Source organism: Lytechinus variegatus, chromosome 11, assembly GCF_018143015.1.
Source record: "Lytechinus variegatus isolate NC3 chromosome 11, Lvar_3.0, whole genome shotgun sequence".
Lineage (NCBI taxonomy): Eukaryota > Metazoa > Echinodermata > Echinoidea > Temnopleuroida > Toxopneustidae > Lytechinus > Lytechinus variegatus.
In genome coordinates, this window is record NC_054750.1 from 3,383,166 (window position 1) to 3,399,100 (window position 15,935).

The window sequence follows — 15,935 nt, forward strand, 5'->3', positions numbered from 1 at the left end:
CCGGATAGGGGAGACCGGGGTTAGTTGGAACATGGGGTAATTTGAAACATTGTAATTTTCTTTAACGCCTGTAAAGTATATTCCAATGTTTCAACTTACCCAATGTTCCAACTAACCCCGGTCTCCCCTATACTTAAAAGAGCCCTGAAAATCCCCACTCAGTACAGGGATAAAGCAGGGCTCCACACTACCAGTATCCCTTTGTTTCTACTGGTCCAACCTGTTAATGTAGATACCCAGTTATTCTATTTTTTCACTGGTCCGAACCTAAAATTTACTGGTCCCAGAAATAAAGAAAAACATTAAAAAATTGATTGATCCACCCCCCCCCTAAAAAAATAAAATAAAACCAAACATGAGAGCCAGTTCTCAATTTAAGGGAACTATTTTTTTGTAATTTACAAAAGAGGAGAAAATATCATTTGCATCAGTTTGATAAATTTTTAGCAGGTCATGTCGGACCAGTATGTCTGAAAAGTCACTGGCCCGACAGCAATTCTTACTGGTCTGCGACTGTCTGACTGGTGCCAGTGTCGCATACTGGTTAAAGCTTATAAAATCTAACGTAGATTTAATAGGCAGTTGGTTATGAGAAGTAGACCCCAATATTAACAATGTATATTTTCCTGTATGTCACAAATCTGACAGATCCCAGGTTGTTGTGCCTCGATGTTTTATACAAAAAGGCTGGCAGAAAATGAAATTCTATCTCAGATCCTGGTGTTATTTCCCATGATACGGCATCATAAAATGAAATCCTCCACTATACACATTAAATATTGAATTTTCACTTGCACGACCAATTCCATTAGATTCTGTTTGCTGTCTCAAATGCATTCGGCAAGGAGTTCAGTCTTTCTTTACACAGCCCTGCAAATCTCATGCACTAACTCTCCTTTTCATTTGCTTTTTTTAATGAGACTGTAAGGGAAAATAGCCTCTTCCATACTAAATGTAATGTAGGGACATTTGTAATGATTTGTTCATCAAAATGAGCAGTAGTTAATTTTTGCAGAATTATGGATAACTTTCTATTCCCCATTAATACTGTACTAATAATATTATAAATAATAATATAAACATGTAAACTGTGCCAAATCCACTTTGCAAAGTGTTAAAGGCTTAATGAACAACAAAAGAGGGAGAAAAATATATTTGTTCCAAAATACTGTTAATTTTACTTCAATTAATGCAGGTATTTGAATTTCTGGACAAAAGTTTATAACAGGGATATCAAAAACTCAAAATGCAATCAATTGGAAATTTGACCCCTAAAGGGGAATGAAACCTTTGGAACAAGTGGGCTTACATGTATGTGGAAAGTTTGGAAACAGAAAAATCAAAGAACAACAAAGTTTGAAAAAAATTGGACAAATAATTAGAAAGTTATGAGCACTTGAATATTGTGATCAATCAGAAATGCTATGGAGATTATCCCATTGGCAATGCGACAAAGATGTCTCTTTATGTGATACAAACTGTTGAATATCCATAATGTATTCTTACAAAATCTGTATTACATGCCCTCCTATAGAAAGAATATATGCTCTACTATTACATGTAAAAGAGGCAGTTTGAAATATTTACAAAATTAATGAGAAAGTTGTTCACATGACATCACACATCTTCGTTGCATTGCCAATTGGAGGATCTACATAACAATAATGATGTCAACTTCAAATCCTCATAACTTTCTATTACTTACTTAATTTTTCTCAAACTTTTGTTGAGCTGTTTCTTTGATTTTTGTGTTTTCACACAAGTTATCTTGGTCCTGGTGTATATCTTGTTCCAAAGGTTTCATTTTCCTCTCTTTGCCTATTGAGGAGAAACATGGGTTTCAGTACAGGGTCAAGTTTGTAGAAGGCCATGGCCACTCTTTTCCCTGTAGACCTACATTGTATTTGATACTGCTCTGCCTTCCTCTCCCTCGATCTTCCCCTCTCCACATTGCCCAATCTACGGAATCCTTACAAATGATGGAATACTGGAATTACTCTCTCTATCGTACAGTAGTAGCTGGGTGTTTAACTGTGGGTTTCTTTACCAGCCGCTGCCTCCCCCCCCCCCCCCCCCCCCCCTCCCCCTCTAGTAGTCTACCAGCACAGACTCATATTTGACACTGAAACCAATTATACCATGTCTGGAGTGAAAACTAGTAGAAGCCAAACTCTCTCTGTCTGTAGCAAGACACAGTACATAGTGAATCTAGTCTCACTACTTCAGACACTGTACTATGCACTCTAAAAATTGTGAAAACAAAGGGTCTGTGCTGGCAGAATACCCCCCCTCCCCTTCCCTGACAGGTCAAGTTAACACTGACCTGACCTTGTTCCAGATGTACTTCATACTGACCTATGAAAGGTACTTATTTCCTTTAAAGGGGAAGTTCACCCTGAAGAAAACTTTGTTGCAAAAATAGCAGAAAAAATAATAAAAGTATTGGTGAAGGTTTTAGGAAAATCCGTTAAAGTGTAAGAAAGTTATTAGAGTTCAAAATTTTGGATTTGTGACGTCATAAACGAGCAGCTGCCCCATGTGTTGTATGTAATATAAAATGCATGAATTTCAAATTTTGCATGGTTCCTGATGAATTAATTTTGTTTTCTATTCATGATCGGGTGTGAAATGATTTGTCTATTGATATACAAAAGGTACAGTGAGAACCATTTTCAATTTTCTGAGAAAATGACATTTCATTAGTTTTTAACCATTCGCTATGTAGGAATGCTGCTCGCATATGATGTCACGAATCAAATGATTGAAATTCTAATAAATTTTTAATTATTTGATGAATTTTTCTCAAACCTTCAGCAATGTTTTTTAATATTTTTTCTGCTATTTTTACAATAAAGTTTTTGTCAGGGTGAACTTCCCCTTTAAATTGGGTTTTTAAGAGCACTAAAACAGCATATTTGATTTTGAGTAGGCAGTGTATAAACCCAATTGGGCACAGACATGCACAATTACAAAATCTGATCATATTCAGTGTGTGTGAACTACAGTATTTAAGAATTAAAATAAATGGGCATGAAGGTGGGTGGGGGTTAAAACTGGGGGATTTAAAAAAAAAACATTTGTGCGTGTGAATTTGGGCCATTCAATCATTGAGAATAAAATGCAGTATGTGTTCATACTGACCATCTTTTTCAGTATAAAATTCATTTTGTATTGCTGTAACTTTACATTGAATTCACTTTGCCTATGTGTGTTTTTAAGTCCAAGTAAAAGTAAACTACATGATAAAGGGACAAAATCTGGTTGAATCGGTGAATCAACATGGACAATATATTGTCATATGTTACTAATGGAATGGTGCATTAATTTGAACACACAGTCACTGTAAACTCTGTTATTTACAATGCGAAGTTGAAGGTTCTCCATGCATGAAGTAGAGCCAGGTGATATGTGTAGTTTGTATGATTCAACATGATAAACATCCATGAATTATCTATTCACAATCAAAATGATTTTTTTTTTTCATTTTGACAAAGACCCGTATTCTGAACTTCTGAAGTCAGGTTTAACTTAAAGTCAGATTTAAAGTTGTGGTTTAAGTATGGATAGCCAATTGTTACATAAATTAGTAACAGTAGAGATACCATATTTCAGCTCATTTGGCTCTCAAATCATTAATAATTGTCTAGGAAGTATTTACAGATTTTCTTCACCATCAATGAATCAGGAAAGAGCACATTAAACATAAGAAATATTAAATAAGAATTTGGACACATTTGGCTTCCCATAATTTTAGCAGAGTTACACCATGGTCTAAGTTAGACCTGACTTCAGAATACAGGCCTGGAACTCTGTTTTTTACAATACAAAGTTGAAGGCTCTCCATGCATTAAGTAGAGCCAGGTGACAGATGTATAGGGGAAGTTTGTATGATTCAACATCCGTGAATTTCTATTCATAATCAAAATGAATATATTTTTCACTGTGACAAAGAGTGGAACATGATTCAATCAATGGCAACCCATCCTTTTGCATGACTTAATTTTGATTGGTAAAGAGGTGTGGTAATATGAAACTCACGCACAATGATCTGTGATACTTGATTACCCTTGCATGTCCCAGTTTCATGAAAAAAAATCATATTATACTTTCGAAGTTATGATGATGGCATTTCAAAAACTGAAACTTGGTTTATTAATAAGATTTCAATGTTCATTGTTGACAATGCCATCAGTAAAAAGCTTCTACTGCATGTTCTAGTCTCGCTCTGCTTTGCAGGCCAGACAAAAATCTGCATACATGTAGACTTGAGAATTAAACCAAGTAGAATGTACACATTTTATGTGTGACTTCGAGTCAATTTGCTTAAAAATGTAATACAATTTTGATATATTGGTTTATTTGTAGCAAATTTGTACTTCAGGGTCAGCGTTTCACAAAAGGACTTGTCAGATGTTTTATCCGACAAGTCCTGTTTTATCCGACAGTTACTAGTCTACAGTAACATTGCTTCTCAACCAATCAGAATCCAGGAAAGTTGTCAGATCTGACAACTTGTCGGACGAAAATATTGATGAAACGCCCCCCAGTTTAGTATTTTGATTAGGAACATTTGAATTATTTTAAATTTCTATCGTACATGTAACTTGCAAGGGCACAAGACGGTTGTACCTGCAGGGCCTGAGAAGAAGCCAAGAACATAGCAAAACCCCAAATAACAACCTCATATACATGTGTACATGTGTCATAAAACCTGACAAAACCTATTAAAAGATGGAAAGTTGTCAGCTAGTCTGCAGGCACAGACCCTAATCAAAACTTTGAGCAACAAGTGGGTCTCAACACAAAGACTAGCAAATAAAACTTGCTGTTTCAGCCAGGGCCTTCAGTACATAAGGCATTATAGGCTGCACATTCATACCCTTTACTCAAGTGAAACGTTTACACATCAGACTAGTAGTGCCTGAAATCAAGCAAAAGCCCGGATAATGAGTATCCTTCTTGACATTCAATTGTTTGTCAGGGTATTAGTTAGAACAATCAAGATTCCTGGATTATCAGAAATTACAAAAAAAATTCCCTGTTTACATAGCAATGGTCATAAGCTGACTCAGTCAGTGTCCCATACCGTGCCCATGATGTGCACATCATCACAACTAAATTATGCATGGTCACAGGCACAGCCGTCATTGTCGTGTCTTAAAAAAGAGTCACGTTTGGAAATTCATTGAATTTTAGCACATGGGCAATTCCATGGAAAATGTTCACTTTAGAGAAAAAATGAAGTTTCAGATTTCACTCAAGCAGTCAAATTTTCTTAAAAAGGGTCATTCCATAAAGGTCGGACGTACATTCGGACACATTTAAGAGCTGTATCTCCTTTAATTTGATAGCAGTGTTTTATTTATTTTAGTATATCATAACATGTGACCTAGGTTATCATTACACCATGACAGGACCAGGCTGCAATATGAAGAATAGAAAATATGGGCAAAAATGTGAGGGGTCGGACGTACATCAGACGAAAGCAGGTTTTATGCTTTTAGATTTCATGTCAAAATCTCTGTGATTTTTGTGTTGCAGGTACTAAAATTCTAATATGAGCTGATAGCTAAAGGATGAATCTTACAAGAAATGAAGCAAAGAAATTGATAGGCATTGCCTTGTTTTAGTTACAGGCTGATCTATTTGGGGTCGGACGTACACTTTGAAGGGGTCGGACGTACATTGTGCAAAATATTTGCACACTGTACGTCCGACCCCCTTTGAAGATCAGTTACACAAAACATAGACATTCTAAACTGGATTTTTTTAAATATACATACTGTTTGGTTAGTTGTCTTTCACATAAGACGGAATTAACAAATGAATCTGATGCTGGTGAAGAGTTATGCTTGATTAAAGTTGACATGCATTCAGACAGTGTACGTCCGACCCCCATACTGATTTTCTTACAGTCAAGCAAAATGCACCTCATATCTATTACAAATGAGTCAGTGGGTTTAAACTGTTTCCATTTTGATATCTTCATTTTTAGATCACATCAATAATGAAACAACTCAACTATTCACACAATGCAGGATACTGTTAAACTTCAAGTAAAATGTATTTTTTTTAATGGTTTGCAAAAGACATGACAAAGAATTTCTTCAACATTAAAAATACTTGTTCTGTTACAAACTTTGTTTTTACAAGGTGGGTTACGAACCACGAGTCTTCCCTGATGTTGCAATAAAAAAAACATGCAATATGACCTTTTGACCCCTAGATGACCTTTGATCTCTCAATCCTCAAGAACACATGTAATTTTTCCCACTGATCGTTTTGTTCCAAGTTTGGGCAAAATTAATGCAGAAATATGTCATTTGACATTTTTACACCTAGATGACATTTGACCTCTCCATCCTCTTTAACAAATATGTGGTACTACCCACTGATAATTTGTTCCAAGTTCGAATACATTTGAATACAATACAAATAAAAAAAAACTACCGGTATCAAAAGTTAACTTTTGATCCCTAGAAAGCTTGAACAATTGACCTTGAATAACAAAATGAGCAAAAGTGACCTTTTGACCCCTAAATAACCTTAGAAATTATCATCTTCATCAACAAAAATATTGTATTACCCTCTGATTTTGTATTTCAAGTTTGAACAATTTTGATGCAAACAAAAAAATTGATTTAAACAAAATCTGTCAGAAAATGAATAAATGGCCTCCTATCTTTTGACTTTTTGACCCCTAGATGACCTTTGACCCCATCAACACACACATGGTATCAACCAAGGATCATTTGTACCAAGTTTGAACAAGGTTGATGCAGAAATAAAGAAATGAGAACAAGTCAAAATTAAATGAATAACCCTTCACATTTTCATAACTTACACCCCTATAGGCAAAAGTAGAATAGTCTAGACATCCATGGATCATTATAGCAAATGGACAGATCTATTTCTCATAGAGGGGCAATTGCTGTACCTGAGATTGAGGGGAAGGGGGCAATTTCTACTTTTATATGGAACTTCTTTGTTTATTAAATTTCTCATGTATTTGTAGGTTTTCAATTTTTATTTTCTTTTCAAATTTTCTGCAGGCTATTATTCAGTCATAATTACCACTAAATTCATTAAGTTACATGTATGTGATAATTTGAGATGAAGGAAGGCAGTTTCCATTGAATATGCACACAATACACAAATAAATCACCATTTCTTGAAGATGATATCATCATTTAAAAATCTACGTGTTGTCAAAAATGTGAGGTATTCTTTGTGAAATTTGTCTCAAAACTTGTGCAAGACTTCAAAGAAAAAACCAATAAAACTATACAGCGATATCAAGGTGTGTTAAAGAACTATCATGCAAAATGTTAAAGATGGAAGGTGAATTTTGCCCCCAGTATGTGTTGGGTTAAGAAATACAAAAAAGGTCATTTTAAACTAGATTGAAATTGAAATTTGTATTCAATTTTGAAAGATTGATATGAGTAAAAGATGTTATGATATTAAACTTTTGCAAAAAACATCTGAGCAGTGAAAGATAACTTCATAAAAAAAAGTTTCAAAGGGGTCGGACGTACAGGGGGTCGGACGTACAAAAAAGTTGTACGTCCGACCCCCACTTAACTTGAAATCCCGGACTAGTGGTGAGCTACCTTCTGGTGTATATATTAAACAAACCAAGCTTGCTTTGCATCTGACTTTGGGAAAATTTATCTAGTTTTGTTTTGCTTGTAAGAAAAAAAGTGTATGTGAAAAGGGGTCGGACGTACATTTGAAAGTGCCTGCTTTTAATATATTCGGTTTAAGAAATTTAAGAAAAATTGAAAAAACCTAACTTATTTTTTAGAAACTTGACATAATAACAACTTGGACAACATCCAACTTTAATTATTTCAAAGCTTATAAAAGGTTTAAAATTTGTTGCAAACTTGACCTTTGAAAATAAGTAAAATTCTGTTTTGTTGCTACGGTGATTTCAATGCCTTGTCAAAATGAAACGATACATTGTTTGAAATTATTTCTTTCAGATTTATACATTTCAGTTTCTTAGCTTTCATGTGATACCTAATTTGTTTTGTTTGTAGGATTTTGAAATTTTGACCAAAAGGTTTACTATTTTATGGAACTGCCCAAAAGTAATCTATAAAGTCTCAATTTCCAATAGAAAAATCGCAATATTGATAAAATTTTGTAGTTTTTTCCATCATCAAAAAAATAGAATAGTATATTGCAAAATGTAAAAAATGTGGCTATTTTTAAACAATTCATCTTTCCTGTCTCTACTAAAAGCAAACAAGGTCCCAGAGGTCTCTTTTAACTTCTGAATAGTTGATTAATGTTTAAATCAACAGAAAATAATCGTTAAATTTATGCCATTCATCAATTTTACAGAAATCTGTCTTCAGATTTGTATGATATCTTTACCATTATCAGTGTCATGTCCGTTACGTTTTTCACTTAAAGTTTTCACAGCTTACACGAAATTTGTCTAAAGGTACTGCAGATTCAGATTCTATGTTAGAATTAAACCCCCTACCATGTGTAGCAATCATTTTCCCTTACCACTTCTCATTTTCATAAAAATGGCGTAACGGACATGACAATTCGCGTAACGGACATGACGCCTTATATATGGCAAATGGCAGCATTTACAAAAACAAAATATTAGGCTCAGTGTCACAGACTGAGGTTAGTCTCAATTGTTTGAGGATAGCTGAATGTAATATTTCTTAGAATCTGCATGTCATTCAAGATATTTTTCAAGAAAGTTCAGCTCTTGTTCTGGTAGATTTTTCTGAGAATTAACGGTATGCCACATAATACTAGGATAAGATGCAGCTAGATCTGGCAACATACTCAGATCACAATCTGCATCATTCGTGTTTGAACAAACATTTGATTATCTTAGGTTCTTGCACTGACAGTTTGGAGCATGATAAAACTCCAACTTGTGAATTCATGATCATTGATGATATTACTTCAAAGTATCTGACTTTCACCAACCTTTACATGTACTTCTTCAGTGATGGCATGGGCTCACATTTAAAAGCAAGTTTGTATTCGGATATCTGTGTTTCATGATGTAGCTCTATGAATCCATGAATCTACAGTGGCACTTCTTTGCAGTATCACAAAGCAAAGGGGCCGTGGAAAGAATGTGGCGCGATCAATAAATTATGTCATCATAGTATTTTGGTCAGCCATAATCATGATTTGAATGATGTATCTTCAATTGTACACAAGCAGCGCGGACAATACAACAAAATTAGATACAGCCACATTTGTCAGCAAGCAAGATTGTAAGATTTACATGTAGAACATTCAAGATTTGATGAAAGGATGATTATACTCAGGATGATACTGTAGTTATTTTGAATGAAAAAAATCTCAGAGAAGCTATTTACAAACATTCCGATTACCTTTCAACTCGTACATAATCGATAATGAAAGACCGCTATCCAGGTACTGCTATTAAATTTTAATACCATTTTTTGTAATCTTAAAACTGACATTAATGCTAGTACATGTTCTTTATCATACAATACACTCCATAATATGTTCTTCTTGGATTTATACAGGTCTGGTAAATTTTGTTTTCTTGTCACAAAAAAAAAGAGATTTGGTCTTCTCAGTGTGTCGTAGTGGTATGATAAACATTGTATTCAATATAGAATTATCACTTAGGCTATATAGCTATTAATTTAATGATACCTGCTAATAATATCTACATATTTTTCTTTAGAGTGTTAGTAAAGGTTCTTTGCTGTTACATAATTACATTTATTATTCATATTTCTTTCATTTTGAAACTAAGAAGTGCTATTTAAGTTCACTTCGTAAGGGTGTCATGTCCGTTACGCTAGTATATTATCAAATATTAGGGCATGAATAAAAAATAACGTTTTCTATCAACTTTTTCTCCTTTAATTAGGTGTGGTGGATGGTAGTAACTGGAAAATACTCATTAATTGTTTTAATCGGTGTAAAATAAATTTTTCTAAATATTTTTTTGTTTTATAAAAATTGTACAAAAAGACCCCCTCTCAAATTGCAAAATAATAGGAGATATTACAGATTACCAGTTATATTATGTGTCTCTAACCTCTAGCCTTAACATGTAAACAATTAGACTTGTACCATATCTTGTGATAAAATAATTATATTCGCTTACAAAAAGTGGACGAAACTGTCATGTCCGTTACGCTTCGTGTGTCATGTCCGTTACGCTACATTTTGAGCTAGGAATACAGAATGCACTGTAAAACTGTTGTTAAACACCATTTTATGGATAGAGCATGATCTTAAGGTTAAATTAACACCAACGTCAGGTGCATGCAATCTAAGAATTCACAGGAATTTTGATAAGCAATAGGAGGTAAAAATGCTTCGTCCATTTCGTGTCATGTCCGTTACGCTCACAAAGAGTGCAATTTCTCCGCAACTGTTGAACGAAACGATTTGAAATTCTATGTGTATGTAACTGATACTTAAATGTGTCTGATAAGCTTAGTAACAATTATCAAAAGACTGCTATTTCTACTGTATAAACCTTTGAATTACAAAAATTTGTCTGAACGTCATGTCCGTTACGCTGGAATTGACCACATGTAAATTTCATTTGTTATCTGCAGTTTGTTTTCAAATATCAAAGATTAATATTATAGCCGTGTACTTTTGACGATCGGATGTCTCCATCAGTAATCAACATCTGGTAAACATTTGATTAGTAGTAGTTAGTTAGTTGTCAATTATTGGTAAATTGATCAAATGCATTGATGGTTTGAGTTTAACTCCCAGGCCTATTACAATGTATTCTAATTTGTTTGTGTGTCACAAAGAGTATCTTTCAGACAGATTCATGCTTTAAAAACGAACAGGGCATAAATTCCATTTCCATAGATACTTCATCTTATGACTTTTATTTTCTTTTGGTTGTTGAAATCAAATGAAAATTCTCAAAAATTATTTTTAATCAATATCCACCTTTTGTTTCTTTCAACATTCAAGTTTATACAACTGTGCAGGATTAAAAACTATTCTTATATGTATACACAAGCACTAAATTTTGATAGTGGCAAGTTACTTTAGTTTCTGTGTTGAATGATAATGAACAAAGGCAGGTAATTAGCATGGCGGCTTGCAAGGTATTTTAATTTTTTCATTGATCAGTCCTTTCTCATATTTGATGGGGGGAGGCTGATACAGTGCAAAAAATATACTGAAAACAACAAACATTTTAATTCTGGCACCAAAAGTTCTGTAAGAATAAATGACAATGTATAATCACACTCAGCCTTAAGAACTGAACAGTTTCGGATATAAAACTTTCAAGAGTCTACAGTTGTTACATGCACAAAAGGAAACGCTGTTAAAAATTGCTGGCAATCCGTGAGAAACTTCTCCTTCAGAGTTTTCCTTTCCAAACATTTTGCACTCTTCTATTGACGTGCCCAGCACCCGTCCAGGCTCAATCAATGACTTTGAAGCAATTTCTTTTCAAGCATGGTTAGACAAAGAGGACCCCCTATGAAAGCAGAGCTGTCATTGTTCACATCTTCTTTGATTCCTTTTTATTTTTGTTGCAACAATGCAATCATTTTATAGGAATCCGACTGTGCTGACCTCGCCTTTTTTAGAGATTGGAGTACACAATAGGGCCAAACATACAGTATTTGAAATATATGAAATGCCATATTTCACACAGGGAACATTGCTGAAATTTTTTCCGTTCATTAATTCCTGTTGTTTTTGGCACACACTCCTGACATGAATAGGCATCAGGAGAGAATTTTCACCAACATTTTTTGACTTACAAGTTGTCAGATTTATTCCTTGATTTTGATTGGCTGAGAAGCACTGTTACTATGGTAACTGTTGGATAAAACCAAGACTTTGTCAGATAAAAAGTCAGACAAGTACTTTAACAAAATGTTACCCTGACTTGATAGGCATACATGTAGCTTGGCATGTATGTTTTTCCATCAAAATGAAAAAAATAAATAAAAGAACAGGAAATAACGACTCACTATTTTCGACATTTTGCCAATGACCCATTGCCAAATGGTTTCTTTAGGCAAATGACAATTATTCCTCCACAGAAGCCAAATAATCATTGACAAAACGTTGAAACAATGAGATATTACCCCCACTTCTTCGATTTATTTTCTTCATATTAAACATCATGACTGGATGAAATGAACCTCCATCGTTTTTTTTCTCCATCAAACGTGTAGAGTGGATCAAATGGCTGTTAGACCAAGCTGACATTTGAAAGTAGACCAAATGGGTTTTAATAGCTAATATTTGAAAAGTAGACAAAATAAATATCAATGCCAATGCTGGCCTTCAATTACATTTTTTTTCACACATATCATACATACATGTGTGTACAATAACACTTTATATTAAAGTTAAACCTTAATCAGATTACGTCTAGAGCAATGAAGCTCAGCAAAACATTTTCAGTGTTTTGAAATATAAAAATACATGTGCAAATAAAATATAGCTTCTCGGACGTGAGAAAATTATTGGAGGGATGAACTTAAGACTTCATAATGATTTCAATAAGATTTTACAACTCGCAAGATCAATGCCAATGACTTCATTATGTCACCCAGCAACTTATACCCCTTTCATAAACCTATCCTCCAATTAGCCGCCTAATAATAAGCCGATAATTCAATAAAAATTGCATTCATAAACTCCGAAAATAATCTGAACTATTTTTACGAGCGCCTGTCCTGAAAAAGGAGGATAATCGTTATGGCAACCGCACACACCCCCTCCGATGCGGTTGCATTGGAAGAGGGTGACCTTGTGACCGCTCCATGGCAATTATCCGCATTACTTTCTAAATGCGTTCATAAAGTCAAAATCTGGTCCCGATGCTGCTATTATGCGGAAAATTGCAGCATCAAATAATGCGGATAACTCTGGTCCTCCTCTGATTTTACAACCAAATTATGCTGCTATTAGCCGCATAATTGGGTTTATGAAAGGGGTATTACATGTATTGTGATAAAAGGCGATTGTAGAGCGATCACACATTTCATGTAGTTTGGTCAAATCATAGGTCATGGTAAATTGACCCATCCTGCCAGTAAGTAGGTTTCATGAGTTAAGCTTACAGGCCTTAAAAAGACAATTCTAGAGACATTAATTGAAATGGAAAGGGATGTTGGGTAGGGGTGGGGGTAGGAGGGGGGGGGGACTCACCAATATTAGGTCTACTTACCGCACATGATTTTGGTCCATTGCGCTTCCAGTACTTCCTGTTTTCTTTGGTTGTTTTGGTCACGACCACTTTAGCATGGGATGGAACGGTTGGGTTCAGGGCCAACAAATTCTACAAAATGATTATTACAGATAAACATGAGGGTTGCTTGAAAATATCAAAGCGAATAAAAAACACTAACAAATATGTACAGTGTTAATTGGAATACCTTCACAATTTTTACTTTAGGCCTAAATATTTTCTTTGAACTTTGAAGTGCAAAAATTCAAATCATGATCATACAAAAATACAAAATGTAGCATGACAATGATCATGATCTATTAAAATCCTTGCTCTTTAAAAAATGTATGATCATGATTTAAATTCTTGCACTTTATTAAAAGAAAATACATGTATGAGGATCTACATGTATTTCATCTCAAAATAAAATAAAATATCTTATCTCCATTAAAATCATCGAGATAAAATACCCTTAAAACAGAGCTGCCAACCTGAAAAAGAAATTTCAGTATATTTAAAGCTGAAAATCAGTATTTTGATGATGACATCAGTATTTTCAATGAAATACATGTACCATAAGACAACACATAAAACGGAAACTTAAGAAATCAGTATTCTGCATGAAACCATCAGTATTCTTCTTATTTTTCAATACTAAATACTGAAAATCCATACTACTTGGCAGCTCTGTTAAAATCTCTCTTAATCTGTATTCTGAGAATAATTCTATCTTCATATTATCTCTGTAAGAAACACCTATTATTTTAAAGCAATAGATCCAATTAGAAGTTGACATGGTTTCATACATGTAGCTCTCTCATCTCGTTCAACCAATGAAAAATCAGAGTGAGATTGCGTCAATTGATTGACTTCAAATACTCTTGCACTATGCGCTAGCGCGTCTTTACAGAGATTTCTTTTAAAGAAATGACAAAATGCTCATCTTTTTGTCTATGTCAATACTGCATCATTACAAGCATTATTTCAAAGCCGATATTAGTCAAGAAAAGTCTTATGAAATAATTCCTAATTTCACAGGAATAATGCTAAGGTGTTACTCTCAAATAACAAGTAGAGCACCTCTGGCAGTCTCACCTGCATCACACGATTCAATATGGCAGCAGTGCTGACTTTGAAAACTACTATAAAATAATCATTTAAAAAAACACCATTATACAATACTATGTTCATTGACAATAAATGACATTTGACCTTGATCATGGGACCTAAGACTTGTCAAAGATACTTGATTACCCCTACATCCACATTTTATAAACTACATGTATATCTATAAACTTTGAAAGTTATGACAGCAATCTAATAATTACCTCCAAAATGGCCAAAGTTCATTGACCTTAAACTCGCATGAGAGGTTCAGTGATACTTGATTACTGTTATGTCCAAGTTTTATGAACTTGATCCATACATTTTCAGAGTAATGATGGTAATTCAACAAATACCCCCAACTAAGCCAAAGTTCATTGACCTTAAATTACCATTGACCTTGATCATGTGACCTGAAACTCAGACAGGATGTTCAGTGATACTTCATTACTCTTTTATGTCCAAGTTTTATGAACTAGACCAATAAACTTTCAAAGTAATGATGGTAATTCAACAAATACCCCCAACTTGTCCAAAGTTCATTGACCCTAAATGACCTTGCTCATGTGACTTGAAACTCTGGCAGGATGTTCAGTAATACTTGATTAATCTTTTTCCAAGTTTCATGAAGTAGGTCCATATATTTTCTAAGTTATGACGACATTTCAAAAACTTAACCTTAGGTTAAGATTTTGATGTCAAAAACTTAACCTTAGGTTAAGATTTTGATGTCGATTCCCCCAACATGGTCTAAGTTCATTGACCCTAAATGACCTTTGACCTTGGTCATGTGACATGAAACTCAGGCAGGATGTTCAGTAATACTGTTCAAGTTTCATGAACTTGATCCATATACTTTCTAAGTTAAGATGTTATTTCAAAACTTTAACCTTTGGTAAAGATTTGGTGTTGACGCCGCCGCCACCGTCAGAAAAGCGGTGCCTATAGTCTCACTCTGCTATGCAGGTTAGACAAAAATTGAAATAGATATAATTAGTTTCTCCCATCTTTAATTTATCACATTAACATGAATATTGTCTACAGCTTCGCGAATGGACTGGACAAGTATGGGAGATGTGAACCAGTGAAGTTCAAGTTCGACACTGACCCAAAGTCAAAGAGGAGAAGGAATTTGAAACTGAATGCAGAGTCATAGTAAATGACTTTGCTTTGTTCAGTATATTCCCTAATTAAGTAAAATACAGCCTATTCTTCTTTTCGCAAAGACTTCCCTATGTCCCCTCCAGTACTTGTACAAAATACTTCTCCAAAACCCCCTTCTTTCTTTCTCTTTTTTCTTCTTACTTCCGGTGGGAACTTGGATTCGAACCTCTCGCTGCAGAATGAAGCATCTCCAATCTGTCGCCTTTCTCACTGAGCTAGCAGGAATTGTTGAAAGTCATCATGGATTTCATAACGGTTATCAACCAATAGTCTACTCTCCAAGAGTATTGGGTATTTATTTTTCTGACTAAATAAACCGATGCCATCGGGAATTACACACACTCCAATTTTTGACGGAATAAAGCCATATTTTGGTATGTATCCAACTTTTCCTTCTTAAATCTCTTAGATATAGGTTAGATAATTCTTGATAAACCTCCATATTTTTTTTTCAATGCCTTCTTTTCCTTCT

At 34.4% G+C, this 15,935-nt stretch overlaps 1 protein-coding gene across 1 annotated transcript in view; it reads right to left on the reverse strand.

Annotated features, from left to right (window-relative positions):
• LOC121423474 (dihydropyrimidine dehydrogenase [NADP(+)]-like) overlaps positions 1-15,935 on the reverse strand; it is a 38,762-nt gene that overhangs the window by 21,231 nt on the left and 1,596 nt on the right. The window contains exon 2 of the mRNA XM_041618821.1: positions 13,196-13,306. Within this exon, the coding sequence (XP_041474755.1) occupies positions 13,196-13,306 (111 nt within the window). The remainder of the gene's footprint in view (positions 1-13,195; positions 13,307-15,935) is intronic.